This window comes from Apiospora hydei (genome assembly GCF_038363865.1).
Source record: "Apiospora hydei strain CBS 114990 chromosome Unknown utg000002l_segment0_segment0, whole genome shotgun sequence".
NCBI lineage: Eukaryota > Fungi > Ascomycota > Sordariomycetes > Amphisphaeriales > Apiosporaceae > Apiospora > Apiospora hydei.
The window spans coordinates 4,025,350-4,043,234 of record NW_027117361.1 but is presented as its reverse complement, the minus strand read 5'-3'; the positions used below and the strand labels follow the sequence as shown (position 1 = coordinate 4,043,234).

The 17,885-nt window shown below is 54.5% G+C and overlaps 5 protein-coding genes across 5 annotated transcripts; 3 read left to right on the top strand and 2 right to left on the bottom strand.

The window, feature by feature from the left end:
- Positions 1 to 1,734: 1,734 nt before the first annotated feature.
- On the top strand, positions 1,735 to 4,784 carry PG997_001252 (WD40-repeat-containing domain protein; the record flags this gene model as incomplete). Its single annotated transcript, XM_066805567.1, has 2 exons — positions 1,735 to 3,150; positions 3,243 to 4,784. The coding sequence occupies 2 exons, from the start codon at positions 1,735 to 1,737 to the stop codon at positions 4,782 to 4,784; spliced, it is 2,958 nt and encodes a 985-aa protein (XP_066675340.1).
- A 1,286-nt stretch (positions 4,785 to 6,070) lies between these two features.
- On the top strand, positions 6,071 to 8,553 carry PG997_001251 (uncharacterized protein; the record flags this gene model as incomplete). Its single annotated transcript, XM_066805566.1, has 3 exons — positions 6,071 to 6,542; positions 6,595 to 6,688; positions 6,741 to 8,553. The coding sequence occupies 3 exons, from the start codon at positions 6,071 to 6,073 to the stop codon at positions 8,551 to 8,553; spliced, it is 2,379 nt and encodes a 792-aa protein (XP_066675339.1).
- A 657-nt stretch (positions 8,554 to 9,210) lies between these two features.
- Positions 9,211 to 11,972, bottom strand: PG997_001250 (uncharacterized protein; the record flags this gene model as incomplete). The annotated part of the gene is made up of 5 exons (XM_066805565.1): positions 9,211 to 10,464; positions 10,597 to 10,890; positions 11,124 to 11,427; positions 11,549 to 11,809; positions 11,908 to 11,972. The coding sequence occupies 5 exons, from the start codon at positions 11,970 to 11,972 to the stop codon at positions 9,211 to 9,213; spliced, it is 2,178 nt and encodes a 725-aa protein (XP_066675338.1).
- Positions 11,973 to 12,828: 856 nt separating this feature from the next.
- On the bottom strand, positions 12,829 to 13,709 carry PG997_001249 (mitochondrial 54S ribosomal protein uL16m; the record flags this gene model as incomplete). The annotated part of the gene is made up of 4 exons (XM_066805564.1): positions 12,829 to 13,004; positions 13,059 to 13,200; positions 13,264 to 13,368; positions 13,455 to 13,709. 4 exons carry the CDS (start codon positions 13,707 to 13,709, stop codon positions 12,829 to 12,831), a joined length of 678 nt encoding a protein of 225 aa, XP_066675337.1.
- A 463-nt stretch (positions 13,710 to 14,172) lies between these two features.
- On the top strand, positions 14,173 to 17,500 carry PG997_001248 (replication factor RFC1 C terminal domain-containing protein; the record flags this gene model as incomplete). Its single annotated transcript, XM_066805563.1, has 6 exons — positions 14,173 to 14,281; positions 14,331 to 14,379; positions 14,435 to 14,479; positions 14,535 to 15,814; positions 15,865 to 17,119; positions 17,173 to 17,500. The coding sequence occupies 6 exons, from the start codon at positions 14,173 to 14,175 to the stop codon at positions 17,498 to 17,500; spliced, it is 3,066 nt and encodes a 1,021-aa protein (XP_066675336.1).
- Positions 17,501 to 17,885: the final 385 nt, after the last annotated feature.

The window sequence follows — 17,885 nt, the reverse complement described above, 5'->3', positions numbered from 1 at the left end:
CCGCTTTCCGCTCGATGCGGTTCATGCAGGCAGGTGGTGCTTGGTCTGTGTCAACCAAGTATAGAGATATGCCCCCAATGCATCTCGGCCGGCCGGGCTGTGTAGGTAACTGTGTAGAAGGAGCTCAAGGTCCTTCGCATGAATTGAGCATCGTAACGACTACTACATGCCTACTGGGCGCAGCTAGGGATGAGGCCGTTGAAAGGATTTCCGAGGCGGACGTGCGCGGAACGGGCTTGACGGTTCAAATGCAACAATGTTCAGGGACTGAAACTTGACAGCCTGCACATGGGGACGGGGCCCTTTGTTCAATGGCAAGACTCTGGACCAACCAGATCTAAGCACCAAAAGCCACACGTAAGGATGTATGCACCTATACGTGTATAGAAATGTGTAGGATGTATCCGTATATACTCCCAGTATGCTACCAAATGAACGCTCGCATCCCGTAACACTCGAATAAACAATACACGTGTAATAACTCGGTTTGGTGGCCGATATTGCATCTGTGGACGACGATTGGATAAGGCCGGTGTCTTGTCCAGCTGCCCCTACTAATACTGGGGAAGGCATCTTCTGGGGGAATGATGGTGTCTTTGTGACGACCCCCGAACCAGGAAAATGCTGTCGGGCAAGGATTGTGATGGACGGTTTGGGAAGAGCCGTCACACTGCAACGGGCAAAGATTTCCAACGGCCAGGGTGATGAGGATAGCGACTCGGCCCTCGAGCTGATCAGGGCTTCTGCTAGACCCAATCAACTTCCCAGTCGGGCGGTAACTCTCCCTGTCCCCCTTGGTGTGCCATTAAGCTCGCAGCTGCTGGGAGGGGCCGAGGGGGGCTTGACGGGGGGCTTGACGGACAACAAACACAAAGGGAAGCTAAGCTGTGTTGGTCTTTTGCTCTACCGTCCCTGCACATTTTATTATTAGTGGTGGCAGGAGAGCGAGTACCAACTTAGGCATGTACCGGTAGTGGCCGAGAGAAGAATGAATTTCGTGGTGCACAGCATCCGGGGTAGCATATGTTGTGAACGTCGAATGTCGAATGTCGTGCGTGCATGCGTGCGTGCGTGGGAGGGAGGTCACTCACTTCCCAACCCTCACTTCACTCTCCTCTGGGTCTCTGTCTCTCCTTCTAGAATCTATTTTCAGCCTCCTTCCTTGCTTCTACCGCTTCGCCTGGCCGTGTTGGATGCAGGGAGCCGATGCCGCCGCCATTACCTGCAGCAAACGGTAACTCCAGACCGCTTTAGTCCCACTGGGGGTCACATACCCATATCCTATACATGCCCGACTAATACTACCTAAGATAAAGGCTTCTTTCACCCAGAGAATTTCTCCTTCGCGTCATTGTGAGTAGGAACAAAAAAGAGAGGACCACCCGACGCAGCTGCCGACTGACAAGGACGAAAGCGTTCAGCCGCTCTCTTGTGCCCTTCCCTGCCTCCTGCCTTCCTCGACTGCGATCAGACCCTTCGATTGAGTCTGTTCGTTCCGGCATTCCAAACTCTCTTCCACCTCTCCCTCTGCCCGTCCCTCGTCCACAGCTGCCCCGACCTGCCTGTCCGGATGCCGGTTGACTTAACAACTACGACGCCCAGCCACTCAATGCCTTGGGTAATCGTTGTGCTCCCTATAACTTACCCATTCTCAGCTTCGATTGGGTCTGCTGCACTCTTCTCGCGCCTTTCTTCATATTCTAAAGCATTACTTGGTTCTTCCATGGCGAGAAGATGTCCTCCACTCCGACGAATCGACTCCGATTAACGCCCTCCAATTCGCCTTTTCTGCCGCGACCCCCAAGATCCCCCGGTCGTGGGCGACCTTCCCCACCAGAGACCCGCCTGTCCTTGAAGAGGGTGGTCGGCACCACTTGCGCACATCCTACCGGCTTTGATACTGCCCAGTCATCCTTTGCCTACATTGCCGGAGGGGCCGTCGTGGTGGCCGATATTGGCAGCCAGGACTATACCCAGCGCTTCTTCAGGGCTCGCCCAAATGCTTCTCCCATATACAATACGCCCGCCTTGCCTTACTCGCCATCTACTCCTAATGCAAATACCCCGAAAGCCAATGATAGCAGGAACAGACTTCCTATACCGCAAAGGGATTCTTCGTTTGGTGCCGTGGACTGGTCAGAATCGGCATCATCAAAGTCATGGACAAGCAGAGAGCGGGTCAAGGCCGCGACATGTTTGGCCCTTAGTCGCGAAGGCAGGTTCCTGGCGGTGGGCGAGACGGGCTATGCTCCCCGGGTTCTTATCTTTAGCCTCGAAGACAGTTCCTCGGATACGCCTCTAGTCTCCATAAGTGAGCATATGTTTGGCGTAACGGCCGTGGCTTGGTCACCCGATTCGAAATTCTTGGCTTCTTTGGGAGCTGTGAACGATGGGTTTCTCTTCTTATGGCGCATTGACCCGAAGACCGGAGCTGCGAAGCTGTTTCAGCAAAACAGATGCACCTCCTCCATCAGAGGCATGATTTGGATGGGCAACAACCTGATCACTTTGGGGATCCGGCACGTGAAAGTGTGGCGGGTGGAGGATGGGGCACCAGCCTCTCCTGCGAAGCAGCGACTCCCAGGCGAAGCCAGTTCACCTTCATCTTCACAGTCTACCAAGTCGTTGCCCGGCAGGAACATTCTTCTGGGCGGACTATTGGAAGCTACATTCTCTTGCGCAGCGGCTATTGATGAGACGCGCGCCATTATCTGCACCGAAACCGGAGAAATCTGCTTGTTCGACGACACCGCTAAGCAGATGAAACTATCCAAAGTCCTAGAAATAGGGTTTGTTACCACCTGCGTCACGGTTAGGGACCAGGTTGCCTACATTGGTGGGAAGTCGGGCAACTTCGCAACACTCGACTTGGAGCTATTTCTGCAGTACAGCATAAACTGCATCCTAAAGACGTCCCATTCATCTACAGGGCTGTTGGCGATGGGCTTTCTCAAGGACAACCTCGTAACGCTCGATTCGAAGCGTTCAATTGATATTTGGAATGTCTCCTATATTCCAGGAGAGCCAGACACCACTATCACACGCATGCAGATCCCAGGCCAAGGTGACTCTATCCTCGGAGTCGATGTGCTTTCCCAGCCCAACGAAATAGAAGCAGCCTTCTACACATGGTCGGCTTCGGGAGATATAGTTCTTTGGGACATGGAAGGAAAGAAAAAAATATCAATAGAGGGGGCCCCGATGATGCATATTCTGAGAACGAGTGTGACCCGGGGAATCAGCTGATGGTTGTCAAAGCAACGAAAGACGCCAAGTTCTTGATAACTGGAAACAAACTTGGGGTGCTGAAAGTCATCGAGTTGACCACAAAGAAATGCGTATTCGAGACGAAGGCGCATACTTCCAACTGCCAATCCATTGCCACCTACGAGGACGAGGCCAACTTCCTGATTGCCTCGTGTGCGCGGGACCGCACAGCACAGCTCTTCCACAAGACCACTAGTGGAGACTTCGAGCTCTTCCAAACTCTTGAGTTTCCCGCAAAGGTCGTCGAAGTCCTCATACCTTCTCATGACAAGCTCATAACCTGCGCATTGGACAGGTCGCTTCATATCTACGACTTGGTATCGAGGGACGAAGACCCGGACGTGAAGGCAGCGATCACCTCGCGATCGCTTTCCCTCAAAGCGTCGCCGTCGTCTGTGGCGGTGTGTGCAGGAGGCAAATCGCTTTTCGTATCCCTCCTCGATCGGACGGTATGCCTTTACGATATGGAATCTGGCAAGCTTTCCAACGTGTTCAAATGCGGTGATGGTGCAGGTGGCGACTCGGTCGTTCTCGACTCGCTCATCCACCGCGGCGCAACGGAGCAGGAAGCAGCTTTCCTCCTGGGTCTCTCGAATACGGATAAATCGATCAGGATATACGACGGCCAGACAGGAACGTTTGTAGACCGCGAATGGGGCCACACCGAAGCTATCAACGGAGTAGCTTTGGTAGAGGATGGTGACGGCGGAAGAAAGGTGATCAGTGCCGGGTCAGATGGAACCATTATGATCTGGGGATTGGATCTTCAAGAGCAGGCGTTTGGGTCAACTAGTCGTGATCCATCACCCCTGAAGGATTCCTTCTCCGCGGCCCGGCCACCACTGCGGCGTGTTCTCTCCAAAGCCGAGCTTGCTGAATTTCAGCGGCCAGCATCCGCTGCTGGCAGACGTTCACCTCCACGAACGCTAACCAAACGACGTTCTCAATACAATCTTGCGTCGTCTGCTTCGGTCAGGACGCCACTTGCGCTCCAGTCCAGTCCCACGTCGGCCGCTGCTGAAGATACGCCAAGTAGGAGGCCTTCAGCTGACAGCCGGTCAGCGGGGAGCCCGCCTGCTAGTCCCCAGGCGCGTTCCGTGGCTAGACGCCCGTCCTCGTCTGCGCTGAATGGGGCCAAAAACAAGAGCTCCTCTCCAAGTCTCCGAGGGTTTAGTTCCCTCAACACGGCAACCGAGCAAGCCGTCCGGACGTTGCGAATATATCGGAAGAAGCTCGCTGGATCCGACTCGGTGGCAACCGACTTGCTCGCCGAGCTGGACCAGGAGCTACGTCTCACCTCGCTTGCTTTGGGGGATAGAGCAAAGCAGAGCAAAACCATGAGCGATGCAATGCTAGATGGCATCCTCGAGCAATACTCAGCAAGGCTAATATCCATGCTTGATGAGAAGCTGGGATTGAGCAACCGTCCATCATTATTAGAGCGGAGAGACTCCGACTCGTCCAAACGACCGACATCGTCGGGCACCGGCTCTACGACAGCCAGTGACTCGACGTGAGCCGGCAACATTCATTCCATATGTGTATCATGCCAACCAAAAATCTCATTGTTCTTGGGGAATCTTTTACGGAGCGAGACAGGGGTCGATAGACGGCCAGTGGGCTATGCAGCGCAAGCAGTAGTTTGGCGTACAGGATACCTCCTTTGGTCTCGAGGCAGGATAAAAGTCTCTGGAGAGCAGACATGGGAATTGGCGTTGTAGGCTCTTTTGTTTGTTTTGTTTAGGATATTTTTTCAGGGGATTCTTATCACGGTTTAGATACCGACAATAACATGATACCACGGGGGTTGAGGAGTTGGAGTTGCTATCCATCACAATGCGTGCCATACATAGCGTTGGCATAGCTTAGCTGCCTAGATTAAGAGTCAGTTGCTTTGTTCTATCTGCAATCAATATGCCTTTTTGTGGTGAGACTTATACACCACGAATGAAACTATATTATTACATACCTAGGTACATATACTTGCATGTGGTGTTTATTGGTGACTGACTCAGTGGCTTCTCGTTTTTGGTATTCAGTGAATCGTCATTGCCATCGTTACAGGTACACGAGGGGCATACTATCAGCCCCAAGATGATGTAAATGCGAATAGTTCTCCAAGGTCAACCAAGAAGAAGAAGAAAGAAGAAGAATTGAGTCCACCGCCCCGAAAGGAGGGACGGACGGGGCATTCATTGATTAGAATAAGGTGAGAGCTGTCAGATACAGCATTAAGAAAGGCCCGAACTGGGGTAGCCGGCACTAAGCCAAAGTAATGTAGCTACGATGCAGTAGCAGGCTGGCAGGGCCAGTAGCAGGGCCAGTAACAGCAGCTGAGGCCAGTAATTAACCGGGCCTTTGACTCCACAGGTGCTCTCTGGTGCTTTTTGGTGCTCTCGGCCGCTCTATCCAATCCCTGCTCCCCAGCCCAGTCCCACGGGCACGGGCACCAGCCAAAGCGACGCAACGCGCATCCGCCGCCATTGATTTGATGGAGCGATTGAATCACTTACTTCTAGCTTGCACAGACAGCCAAACCGCAAGCTCTCTCGACCGACGCAGCTTGCTCTCTCTCTTCCCATCTCGGCCCCGACTCGGATTGATTCGCACGTCAATGCTTCAACAAGGGAATCTTCGGCACCTCAAGGTCCGATTAACATGAGGAGGGCACGTCTGTGACTGATAGCGTCGACCTCCACGGGATCCTACTTTATGTAATCCCCAGCCCATCCATCCCTACCTACCGACGCACTTACACCGAGCACAGTAGAGTAGCAAGTAGGAAGCAGCAAGCGGTTACATCATGTCGCCCGACAGCTCCAGCAACATCCGCGTCTTCATACACTGGAACGACCAGACCGTTTTCGCTGGCGAGGACATCAAATGCAACATCACCTTCAAGAACGTGGCCAGACCCATCCAAACCTCGCACAACACCCCGCTCGATCGGTCTCGACAGCCTTCTCCCTTACTCGGCACCCCGAGGAAGCCCAGTTCCAACAGCATTGGCCTCGCCCCTCCTGCCGCAACCCGGGGACGCGGCCATCGATCAACCCTTTCCTTGAATGTCCCGGCCAGTAGTGTCCGCTCCAGAAATGCCACCACCCAGTGGATCCCTCCGCAGCCACCCCCGACGACTCGACCTGGCCACGCCCATAAGCGCTCGCTGTCTATCGTGTCCATAGGGTCCAACGCGACAGTCGAGGAACAATCCCAGACCAATGGTGTCAAACTCTCGCCCCAAAGGCCGGCGCGCGGGCATGGCCGCTCCGCCAGTCTGCAAATATCACCACGAGGGGTGGAGGGCCACTTATGAACGGCCCGCAGTCGGCTATGTTGCCCTCTCGGCCATTTACTGGCTCGCAGGCTTCTCCCATGTTCAATACCCAATCATTGCCGCCCTCAAGACAAGGCCTGGGGAGTAGGTCTTCGACATCACCGAATACACCGACTCTGGGACAACCGTCGCCTAGACGTGGACCGGGCCAGATGCCCGAGTTTAAATTCCCAATGATCAGCTCCCCATTGTCAGGCCCAGGAGAAACGTCACCTGGTACGCAAGAGGAGGAATATAACCTCACGCCTGTGTCTACAGCAGGGACGTCCGTGACTCTTCCCGTTCGTTCGAGGGACTCGATCCCCATCATCACGGAAAACTCGGTAGCCCCAGCAGCACGCATACTGTCCACGACGAGTATGGCAGGCGGCACACCTAGGAGCAGTGGCGAGTTCTACTCCATGAGCAACAACTCCAGCGAAACACTGGCGTCTGAATACGTCACACAGCCTCTTCGCAACGGCGCGCGGCCGCCTCATTTTCGGCGGAGTTCGAATATGTCCATGTTGGGCCAAGCGAAACTGCCCGAGGCTCTCATGATGGGATACGCGCAAGTCCAGGGCTCTTTCACACTTGACGGATCGCTGATCGAGCTTGCACCCTTCGAGCAGGTGAAACGGAAGGCAGTATTAGGTGGGCAAGGCGGTGGAGTCATTGGTATTGACACTCCAAAGAGAGACAGCGGTTTACTAAAAAGTTTTGGTTGGGGCTCATGGAGTAGCTCGATTGGTGAGCTACTCGGCGCAGGTGAACTCAGCAGCATGAAGGATATGCGCGGAGCAGCCAGCTCCAAGTCCATACCGCTACTATCAACACCGCAAACAATACTTTTTGTTGACTTGAATCTGGCCCCCGGTGAGAGCAGGACTTATGAGTACACCTTCAGGTTACCAAAGGGCTTGCCCCCTACGCACCGCGGCAAGGCCATCAAAATCTCCTACTCTGTGGTAATAGGCACTCAGCGGCCAGGTGGTACCAGGGAGCAGCAAGTCAAGTCCGTCGAGATACCTTTCCGTGTTCTCGGCAGTGTTAATAGCCACGGCGAGATACTCGGCCACGACTTAATGTCGCCTTATATCCTCCTTCGAGACGCGGGGAAATCGCGCTTGCTGGATAAGATGGCCAATGGCTTCGACTTCCCCAAAGCCGAAAAGGCGCCGCGACCCAATTCGACCATGAACGGATTTCTTGATTATGTGAATGAACTTTTGGACCAGCCTCGGAACGGCATGGGCTTACTTTCTCCGACGGCCGGTGGGCCATCCTCCAGGCGTCCTTCCATATTTGAGGAGGCGTCAAGCGCAAAAGAAGCCATTGACATGGCCATCATGCGATCAAACCTCGCCTCGGAAAGTGGGCAAAGCAACAACCGCTTTGAAATCGCGCGCAATGGTCAACGTGTGGCCGTGGTCATGTTGGCGCGGCCTGCCTACAGACTAGGCGAGTCGGTCACCATGGCCATCGATTTCACAGGTGCCGAGACACCATGTTACGCTATCCATGCGGCTCTCGAGACATCAGAGCGTATCGATCCCAGTTTGGCGATTCGCAGTGAGGCCAGTGTCCATCGCGTGACCCGGAAGACCTTCGGGAGCGCAAGCGAGGCCACCTTGTTTGCCCGGCGGATCGTGTTTAATCCCACGATACCCATAAACGCCACCCCCGAGTTCGTTACCAGTGGCCTAAGCTTGGAGTGGAAGATCCGAATCGAGTTTGTCGTGCCCTCCTCGTCGGTTGAGGATGCCGAGGGCGACAGACGGGCACAGGGCCCCCATCCCCTATTAGAGGAAATCGCCAGAGATGATCGGGGCGGTCTGGTTCTTGTAGCGGCGGAGAATCTAGAGTGCGAGAGTTTCGAGGTTGCGGTTCCCCTGAAGGTGTACGGTGCCATTTGCGATGGGCTCGAAAGATTAGAACGGGACGAGGCCGAGGAAGGCCTCGCTGTTTGATGATGATATGCGTGAGGTGAGGGGGTAAAACGGAAAAATTAACTGCTGAATTGGCCAGGGATAGATGGGCGGGCTGACTTACGATACTTGTAGGTAGGTGTGATGGACACACATGCCATATATATTTGGATAACCTGAAAAAGCGATGCTGTGGTTAGACAGCTTGTACCAACGAGATTTAGATATCACGAGCGCCTATCAATGCGATGGATAGGTATATCGTATACATAACATGTACTCGATATCGCAAGGTTGTATATTTACACTACGTAATCTACGTATTAAACGTCCATCATGTTCTGCTATGCAAAACTTGTACAAAGTCCTCTGTCCTTTGAACTGTTGCTCGTTACGGCAGGAGCGAAAAGAGAGAGGCCGCGAGATTCCAGGTCAACCCGATGACATCGTAATCCCACATAACCCAACATCAAAACCAACAACCAGAGAGAACCTCATCTCCTCTATCCATACAGGGCCCGGATTCCCTGTTGCTTCCCGGCAAAAGAAAAACGTACAATAGAATTAATAAACCCACCCAAACACTCGTCTGGCTCCCCTTTTGTGGCAATTCTAAGAGGGTGTACACCTGGCCCAATCTTGGTCGACTTATCAAAGCGAGAGACAAGAGAGAAAGAACCCATGATCACCACCCCATCTCTAGCGCTGCTGCAAACGCTCAATGAATGCCTCGGCGTTCTCCAGCACCTTCTCGGTGGCCTGGTATTCGGCCTCGTCGTAGTACTCGTCTTCCGACCCGGCTTCGGCCTCGTAGAGGCTAGGAGGTGCTCCACCGCCACCGCTGATCCCGAGACGGTTGTTCTTCATCGGAGATGCGTCCATGGCGTAGCCGCTACTATTATTATCGTTATGAAGGGTTTTATCGCCAAGACCGACAGGACCATGGCTACGGCCGATGGTGCTGGGGCGGCTTTGGTCGTTGTTGCGGTTTTTAGGCGTCATCATCTCGAGGTATTGCGCCTTTAGGCGCGGCAGCGGGTCGTCTTCGAGCTCGCCGACCTGGTGATGATGATGATTGGGGTTCAAAGGAGAAAGGGCACCGGCTTGGACAAGTGGCGGGGGTGTGGGCGAAGGACGTGAGCGCCGCGTCTGGGCGGTCTTGCTGCGAGGAGTGATGGTGGTTACGATTGGCTGACGGTGGGCGTGAGTCTTAGTTACCAGAAGCGGTGACATGGGAGGATAGATGCCGCCTTCAGTGTTGAGTCTGCGAGTACCGGCAGCACCACCCGCAACGCGACGGCCTCCTCCTTCGTGGTCGTTACCAGACTGGGCCTTGCTGTTGTTGTCGTCGTTGTGCTGGTGGCGCCCGGCAGTAGCCGGATGTTCCCCAGCGTCGCCGCTGCCGCCGTCGTCATCAGGACTTCTGCCTGTCAGCTCATCGTACACCTCGGCAGGGCTACCCAGGCCGGCCTCGCGGCAGAGCTCGGCAATGTCCGTCTCCAGTCTCGCGATGGCGGCCTCATTGGCCTCCTTGCGCACGCGATCGTGTCCCAGCGTTTCCACGGCCCGGGTGAACTTGAACTGTATGTCATTGAGGTGTCCAGCCAGATGTTTGCGGATTTGTTTCTGCCTCTTTTCCTCCGGGCTTCTTTTCCTCGAGAGGTTTTGCTGCTGAATTTGCCTCTGCTCTTCTTCTTGTTGCTGCCGGCGACGCCGGTTCTGGACTATGTACACGGCGGCCGAGAGGTGCTCCCGCTCCTCCTGCAGACATCGGATCTGCGTGGTCTGGTGACGTAGGAGCTGCGTGACGCCGTCGCCTTGTGCCTCGTTGGCGGCGATGGCGGCGTAGGCTTGGCCGAGGTGTTGGTCTAATTGGGAGGGCGTGACGGGGATGCCTGGATAGGGGGCGTGGTGCCGCGCGCTCGGCGAGTTCAGAATCGCCTCTATCTCAGACTGTTGGTAATGATTAGACGATATATCCAAATTAAACGACGACAATGCTCGGGATCTTGGTGTTGGGGCTGGATGAGAAGAAAAGGGGCCGGCAGCAAGGGGCTCAGGGGGTTTACTACTACTGCTACTCACATGACCATACTCCTCGACACCGACATCGGCTGCCGTAGGGCTCGCCGTGGGCGTACTGCCACTACCGCTATCGCTAGGCGCGTTGGGGCGGTAGAAGAACATGAGCTTGCGCAGCTGCTTGCCGGCCAGGGGGTCCATGCGCGAGTAGCGGCCCTCGAAGGCGGTCGGCTCCCGGGCGCGGACGGCGTCGACGCCCTCGGGCAGGTACAGCAGGGACGGGCTCGTGGGCACGGCGTAGCAGGGGGACAGCTCGCAGCCCGTCTCCTCGTCGACTTGCCGCTCGACGTCCCAGCCCTGGTAGCGGAAGGGCCGCGGCGGCAGGGGGGCGTGTCGACGACTTCGGGGGTCGGGGGGCGGCGGCGGGGTTGGTTCTGTGGAGGGGAGGGGAAGTCAGTAACTATTGGCCACTCTGCGTATGAGAGATGTCTTCGTCTTTAAGCGGAAAGATCACGCAGCTATGGTGTTGTCCGTGAAAAGAAATAAGGAAGAGAAAGGGGTGAGAAAGCACTCAGCTCGTTCGTACATACCTGGTCAATATCCACTTTGATATTGTCTCCGCTCCAGAGCTGGCAGCCTTTGGACCAGGCGAGGAAAGTGCAAGGGGAGATGCGGCCGTGGGGGACCAAAGACTCCTCGTCGTCGCTGTCGTCGCTCTCGAACTCGAAGTCGGCGCAGCAGGCCGTCAGGAGATGGGTCGAAAAGTCGTGGCGGGGCGGGGCGGGGATGTGGTGGTCTGCCTGGGCAGGGCGGTTGATCTCGAACACGGCCTCGCGGGGGGAATCGCCGGCTGCGTTTCCATGGGAGAGCGTCTCGTCGACTTTGTGGAGCATGCTGGTGGTTTGCGTAAGTACGTGTGTTCAAGTCAGTAGGGGGAGGGTGGTTGGTGGTGAGAGGGGTGAAGGGGACACATGACGATAAAATGACGATGGAGATGCTTTCAAAGAAGACTTACCGGAAAATATCTCGCTTGCTGCGAGTCGGGGCTGGATTGTTGTCGTCCCGGGAGCTGATGTCTTCGCGAAGGTGGATCCATTCGAATAGGGGGTCTTCCTGGGAGTCCTTGGCTGCTGGGCCTCGCATCATGTTGTAGGCCTGGAGCATCGTGTTGGATATCAGGAGAGGGCCTCCTTTGCCGTGTTCGGCAGCAGAGCAGCCGGGGATTATTTTCCGGGACACATCTGGGCAGTTAGTCTCGCGGTTCTGGAACATGGGTCTGTTTTGATGAACAGGTAGATAGACACTCTGCCAGTCGAGGGGCAAAGATAAAGATAAACATGGCTTTGGAAGATTTCTTCAAGCCCAGGGACGTACGTACCTTGTAGAATATGGCGCGCAATAGGACTTGAATTAGCGCCAACATGTGTTGGTGTCGCCATCTTTTTTGGTTGTTGCTTTCTCTCTGAGAACAGTAAGGTTGGTCGCTCTTGGCGATCGACAGCGTCGATGACCCTGGCGACAGCAGGTTGGAATGTAGACGAACAAGAAGAAGAACCAGAACAGCAGCGAGAGTTGCGAAACTCCCGCCTGGAGGCGGTGGGCAAGAAGCAAATGCGAAATCCCGTAGGCCTACACCTAACAGTTGTTGTAACAGCCTCAACAGTAATCGAAAACGAGAGCTGATGAAATTCGTCTGCAGTCCGTGGACAATCTGTGAAGTGTTGATTTTGGTAGGCTTCTGAGACTCGCCGAGGCTGGAAAGAAGAAATGTGTTGGGGGTTTTTGTTAGGGAAAAGCACAAAAAGAGAAAACACCACGCGGCGGGTCGACGATAGGATTGACGATGGGTGGTTGCGTGGGGCGATTTTGGGAAGAAACCAACAGCACAGCTTATTGGGTGCTACCAGCCACTGACCTCTAGCTACCTAGGCTTGCAAACGAATAGGCGAGTGCTGGGCCTCGAGGCCGAGTCTTCGGGTAGGCACTTGACGCCATCCATCGAGGCCCTTCCTTGTAGCCCACCGTTGTGGAAAGATGCCATCCACTCTGTGTTTTTCCACACAATCTTCACTTCAGGACCACTTGCCCTTGAGAAATGTTTACTGCCACAGCTCAATAGAATCATCCAACAGTACTAGAACAAGACATTACCCACGCAGAACCCTACATAGGACTTGTCGTCGTTGACGAAAGGGGCGGGCTGAAGCTTGAAATTGTGTGCCGAAGATGAGCGTCTGCTCTGTATTTGTGAATGTACATACGATATTTGATACATATACTACACAGCCCTTCTGCTCAAGGGTTATCGAGCGGCTGCTGAGCAGCCTCGGCTGCGGGAGCTGGTGTCGCAGGCAGGATCGTCTCTGCTGCCACCTTCCTCCGTGGTCTCTTCAACTCCTCCAAAGTCACTCCGTCCAGTTTGGTGATGCCGACCACCGGCGGCTCGCCCTTCTTAACAAACTCCCATTGACCTTGGAGGACAAATTAGCTTCATACACATGCACCAATGAGAGCGCATTACTTACCAGGGAGCTTGTTGCCGGCCAATCTGAAAGCATCCCGAGCAACCTGTTCGTGAAGCATTCCCTTCAGCTCCAACACAATCTGGTTAACTGCAACCCTCGCAGCCCAGTGGTCAAAGCCACCCTTTCCTTTACCCATACGCATCTACCGCCGCAGTTAGCGAACCAGTCCGCTGTCCCTCTTCGAGTCCTGCCAGGGGGAACATACCTCGTTACCGCTGGTGAAAACACCAATATTGCAGCACACTCTCTTGTACAGACGGTATTTCTCTCCACGCAAGCGCAGCTTGATCGCATCCTCGGCAATCTTGAGCTGTTTCGCGCTTATCCTCCGTTGGTGGTCGACCATGCGCAGGCCGTAATCGCCCCAAGCAACCGTGGTTCCCTTGACAGATCCACCCGTGGCCACGCGGGCCCGCCCTTCATCATCTTCTGCGTCCGCTTGATGTTCGGCTCGAGCCAGTTGCCGGCGCGGGAGGCCGTGACGGAGAACAGCCTGACATTGCTGGGGGTCTTTCGCTGGGTCTGGGGTTGGGACGACGCAATTGCCAGGGCGGCGGCCGGGCCCAGGGAGGGCCTCACTGTGGAGGAGGATGCCGATATGGAAAGGCCCTTCAATGCGCCTGCGAGGCTCAGGGTGTTGTTGGGCCTCATCTTGGCGAAGTCTGCGTCGTGGGCTGACAGTGGAAGTTCCAATGTTCGTGGTCGCAATTCCACGAGATTTTGAGCATCAAATCGCCGTTGAAATCTGATTGATTGCAGATGGTTAGGTACGTACCTATTCGCTCAATCGGCTTCCTGGCCCCGCTTCCAAAGCTCGGTCACATCAATTGGAAGCTTGCCAGGTCTGGGCCAGGGGCCGTGCGACGTGCCTGCCTGCCTGCCTGCCTGCCTACGCCTGCCTAGGCGATTTATGGGCCAACACGCTTGGATGGAATTCCATTAAAGAGACGCGCCTTCATGACGCGCTCGGTGGCTTTGTACCTTAAATCCAGCGTCAAGAATTAACGACCCGCGTGCACATTTGCTGACCATTCGGTCTACACCACTTCATTTTCGTTCTTTTCTCCGTCATCGCCAGGATTGCTGCACACAAGAGCTTGAAAGACAGGCGAGAATGTCTGACATTCGCTCTTTCTTCGGCCCCAAGGGTGGCGCTGCTCCGAAGCCTGCCGCAAAACCTGCCCCAAAGAAGGCCGAGGAGGATACCTCGAAACGACGAGGCAGTGAGTTTGCTCAAGTCTTTGCGAAAACACATTTCTAATTGTTTCACAGAGGCCCGCAAGGTAGTTGACGAAGACAGTGACGATGAAGTGGCCCCAGAGTAAGCCTACTCAACTGGCCTACGCATCATAGCAAAGCTGATATATGTACAACAGGCCCAAGAAGCCCGTCACTCGGTCTACACCGAAGAAGAAGACAGCGTGAGTCCTCAACCCGTCTTGTCCCGGCGGAAGAACATATCTGATATCATTACAGCGAAAAGGTAGTCAAGGGGACCGAGACCACAGCCAGCGAGTACTTTGCCTCTAGCAAGTCCAAACCCAAGCCTGCCGCCAAGGCCGAGGCAAAACCCGTCCCCGAGGTGAAAACAGAGGTTCGAGCGAGCCCAAGGAACAAGAAGCCGGCTGTCAAGGAGGAGCCTGCACCGGCCAAAAAGACACGCGGTGCAACCTTCAAGCGATATGACATGAATGACGAAGAGGACGCTTTCATGGACGACGGTGAAGGTGGAGACGACATCTTCGCAGCTGACGCCAAGAGCCGGAACAAGAGGAAGAACGACGACTATGTTGAGGAAGAGAGCGAGGAAGAGTTCCTTCCTAAATCAAAACGACTTGCATCTCGTACCAAGCGTGAAGCAGACGACGAAGATGACAAACCTATCGTCACCAAATCTACAAAGGCAGCCATCACCAGCAAGAAGAGAAAGACGCCCGAGGCAGAATCCGACGAGGAAGATGAAGAGCCTGCTTCCAAGAAGAAGCCGGCCCCGAAGAAACCGAGAGCGCCCAGAGCTAAGAAGGAAGCCGAACCCGAAGACTCAAGCATACAAGCCATCCTTGATGATATTCCCACCGTCCGGGCACCGACACCACCCCCACAGGATCTGAATGTCAAATACGATTGGAGAAAAGGTCAAGCCGCTTCAGGCCCTCCCCCTAATCCCACTGACGATGTACCCGAGGGAGAAGAAGATTGCCTCACCGGGTTGAATTTCGTATTCACTGGCCAATTGACTGGCATCGCTCGCGAGGAAGCTCAAGAGTTAGTGAAGCGTTACGGCGGCAAGGTCACAGGCCAACCAAGCAGCAAGACCAGCTACGTCGTGCTTGGTGTCGACGCAGGTCCAAGCAAGCTTGCCAAGATCAAGGCCAACAACATCAAGACGATTGATGAGAATGGTCTTTTCGAGTTGATCCGTCGCTTGCCCGCTGGTGGTGGCACGGGCAAGGGCGCAGAAAAAGTGCGAGAGAAGCGTCAGAAAGAGGAAGAAAAAGTCAAGCAACAGGCAGCCGAGATGGAACGTGAGGAGAAGGCGCGTAAGCTCGAGGCAGAGAAGGCCCGCAAACTGGCTGCTGCTCGTGGTGTGACAGGCCCAGCTCCTGCAGCAGCTCCCCCAGCCGCTCAGCTCTGGACTTCGAAATATGCGCCGACACAGCCTCAACACATCTGCGGAAACAAAGCAGCCGTAGAAAAGATTCAGAAGTGGCTGCGAGATTGGGCCAAGTCACGCAAGTACGACTTCCAGAAACGAGGTGCAGATGGCCTGGGAGGATATCGTGCTGTGATTCTGTCTGGCCCCCAGGCATCGGCAAAACCACGGCAGCCCACCTTGCAGCCAAGTTAGAAGGCTTCGATGTTCTGGAACAGAACGCGAGTGACACCAGAAGCAAGAAGCTCGTCGAGTCAGGGGTCAGCGAGGTCATGAACAACACTTCACTGTCGGGATATTTCGCTGGCGATGGCAAGAAGGTCGACAAACAAAAGAAGAATATCGTGTTGGTCATGGATGAGGTCGATGGTATGTCGGCTGGTGACCGTGGTGGCGTTGGTGCTCTCGCCAAATTCTGCAAGAAGACCGAGGTGCCGATGATTCTGATCTGCAATGAGCGAAGACTGCCCAAGATGAAGCCATTCGACTTCGTTGCCCTCGACATCCCGTTCCGTAGACCTACGATTGAACAGATTCGGTCGCGGATGATGACCGTCAGCCACCGGGAAGGCTTGAAATTGACACCACAAGTCCTGGACGCACTCATTGAAGGCAGTAACAGGGATATTCGACAGATCATCAACATGATGTCTACGATCAAGCTGGATCAAACTTCGATGGATTTCGACCAGAGCAAAGACATGTCGAAGGCTTGGGAGAAATCCGTCATCCTGAAGCCCTGGGACATCTGCCAGAAGATGCTTGGAGGGGGGCTCTTCTCGCCAGCAAGCAAAGCAACCCTCAATGACAAGATCCAGCTTTACTTCAACGACCATGAGTTTAGCTATTTGATGATCCAAGAGAACTACCTCCGCGCGAAGCCTGCTGCGCTGGGCGGCGGTCACAAGCGAGAGCAGGATCTGAAGGCCTTGGAGCTCATGGATAAAGCTGCCGAAAGTATCAGCGACGGTGACTTGGTCGATCGCATGATCCATGGGCCACAACAGCACTGGAGTCTGATGCCCACCCACGCCGTTTTCAGTACAGTGCGCCCTGCGAGCTTCATCGCTGGGTCACTCATGGGCTCTACATTCACCTCGTGGCTTGGAAACAATAGCAAGTACGGAAAGCTCGGCCGATACACTCGTGAAATTCATTCGCACATGCGTCTTAGATCCTCGGGAGATGCCAACGAGGTCCGGCAACAATATCTTCCCGTCCTGTGGACGCAGCTTGTCAACCGCCTTCAAGTCGAAGGAAAGGAGGCCGCTGATGAGGTAATTGACCTTATGGACAGCTACTTCCTCACTAGGGAAGACTTCGATTCCATCAAGGAGCTCGGTGTTGGTCCTCAGGATGAAAAGGATGTTAACATCGACACACAGGCCAAGTCTGCGTTCACCCGACTGTAAGTGATATCTCGAACGATTTATACGAACTTTGCACTGACTCGTATTCCAGGTACAACTCAAGGTCGCATCCAGTCCCCTTCATGAAAGCCAGTAGTGTGGCTGAACCGAAGAAGGTGGCCAAGGAAGTACCAGACCTGGAAGAAGCTATCGAAGAGGAAGATGAAGGAGATGCAGCCGAACCGGCTGAAGCTAACGATGATGATGGTGACATCACGAAGGACAAATATATCAAACAACCCAAGGCGAAGCCCAAGCGCGCTCCCAAGAAAGCAGCCAAAGCAGCAAAGGACGACGAGGATGACGACGAGGATGTGAAGCCAGCAAAGGGGAAGGGTAGAGCCAAGGCTGGTGTCTCCAAAAGCAAGGCGAAGAAATAAGACGTCATTATGCGACGGTTTGGCATTTAGCTTTGTACGATCAAGATGTCGCGCTGTATTCCTAGTTCAAGCGCCAATACGGGCCATGTTGCTGTGAGATAGCATGAGAAAGGGGCAAAGACCCCCGAGTCTGGCCAGACTCCATAATGAATTGCCGACTACAGCATCTATCTATTAGAGAATTGAAACCAAGTTACACTGTTATCAGTATGTGTTCTCATACAATATGTTTCTTCGCATTTGCGAGATCTTGAGCAATTTTTGCAAGGGAAGTCACAATGGAACAGGCCCACTCTCCGAGTGTACCTGCTGTGCAGGGATAGGAAGGAGCGTGCCTTCCTTCCTGCTTGACAGTTGCGAGGGAAGAACAACAGCTTGAGTCTAA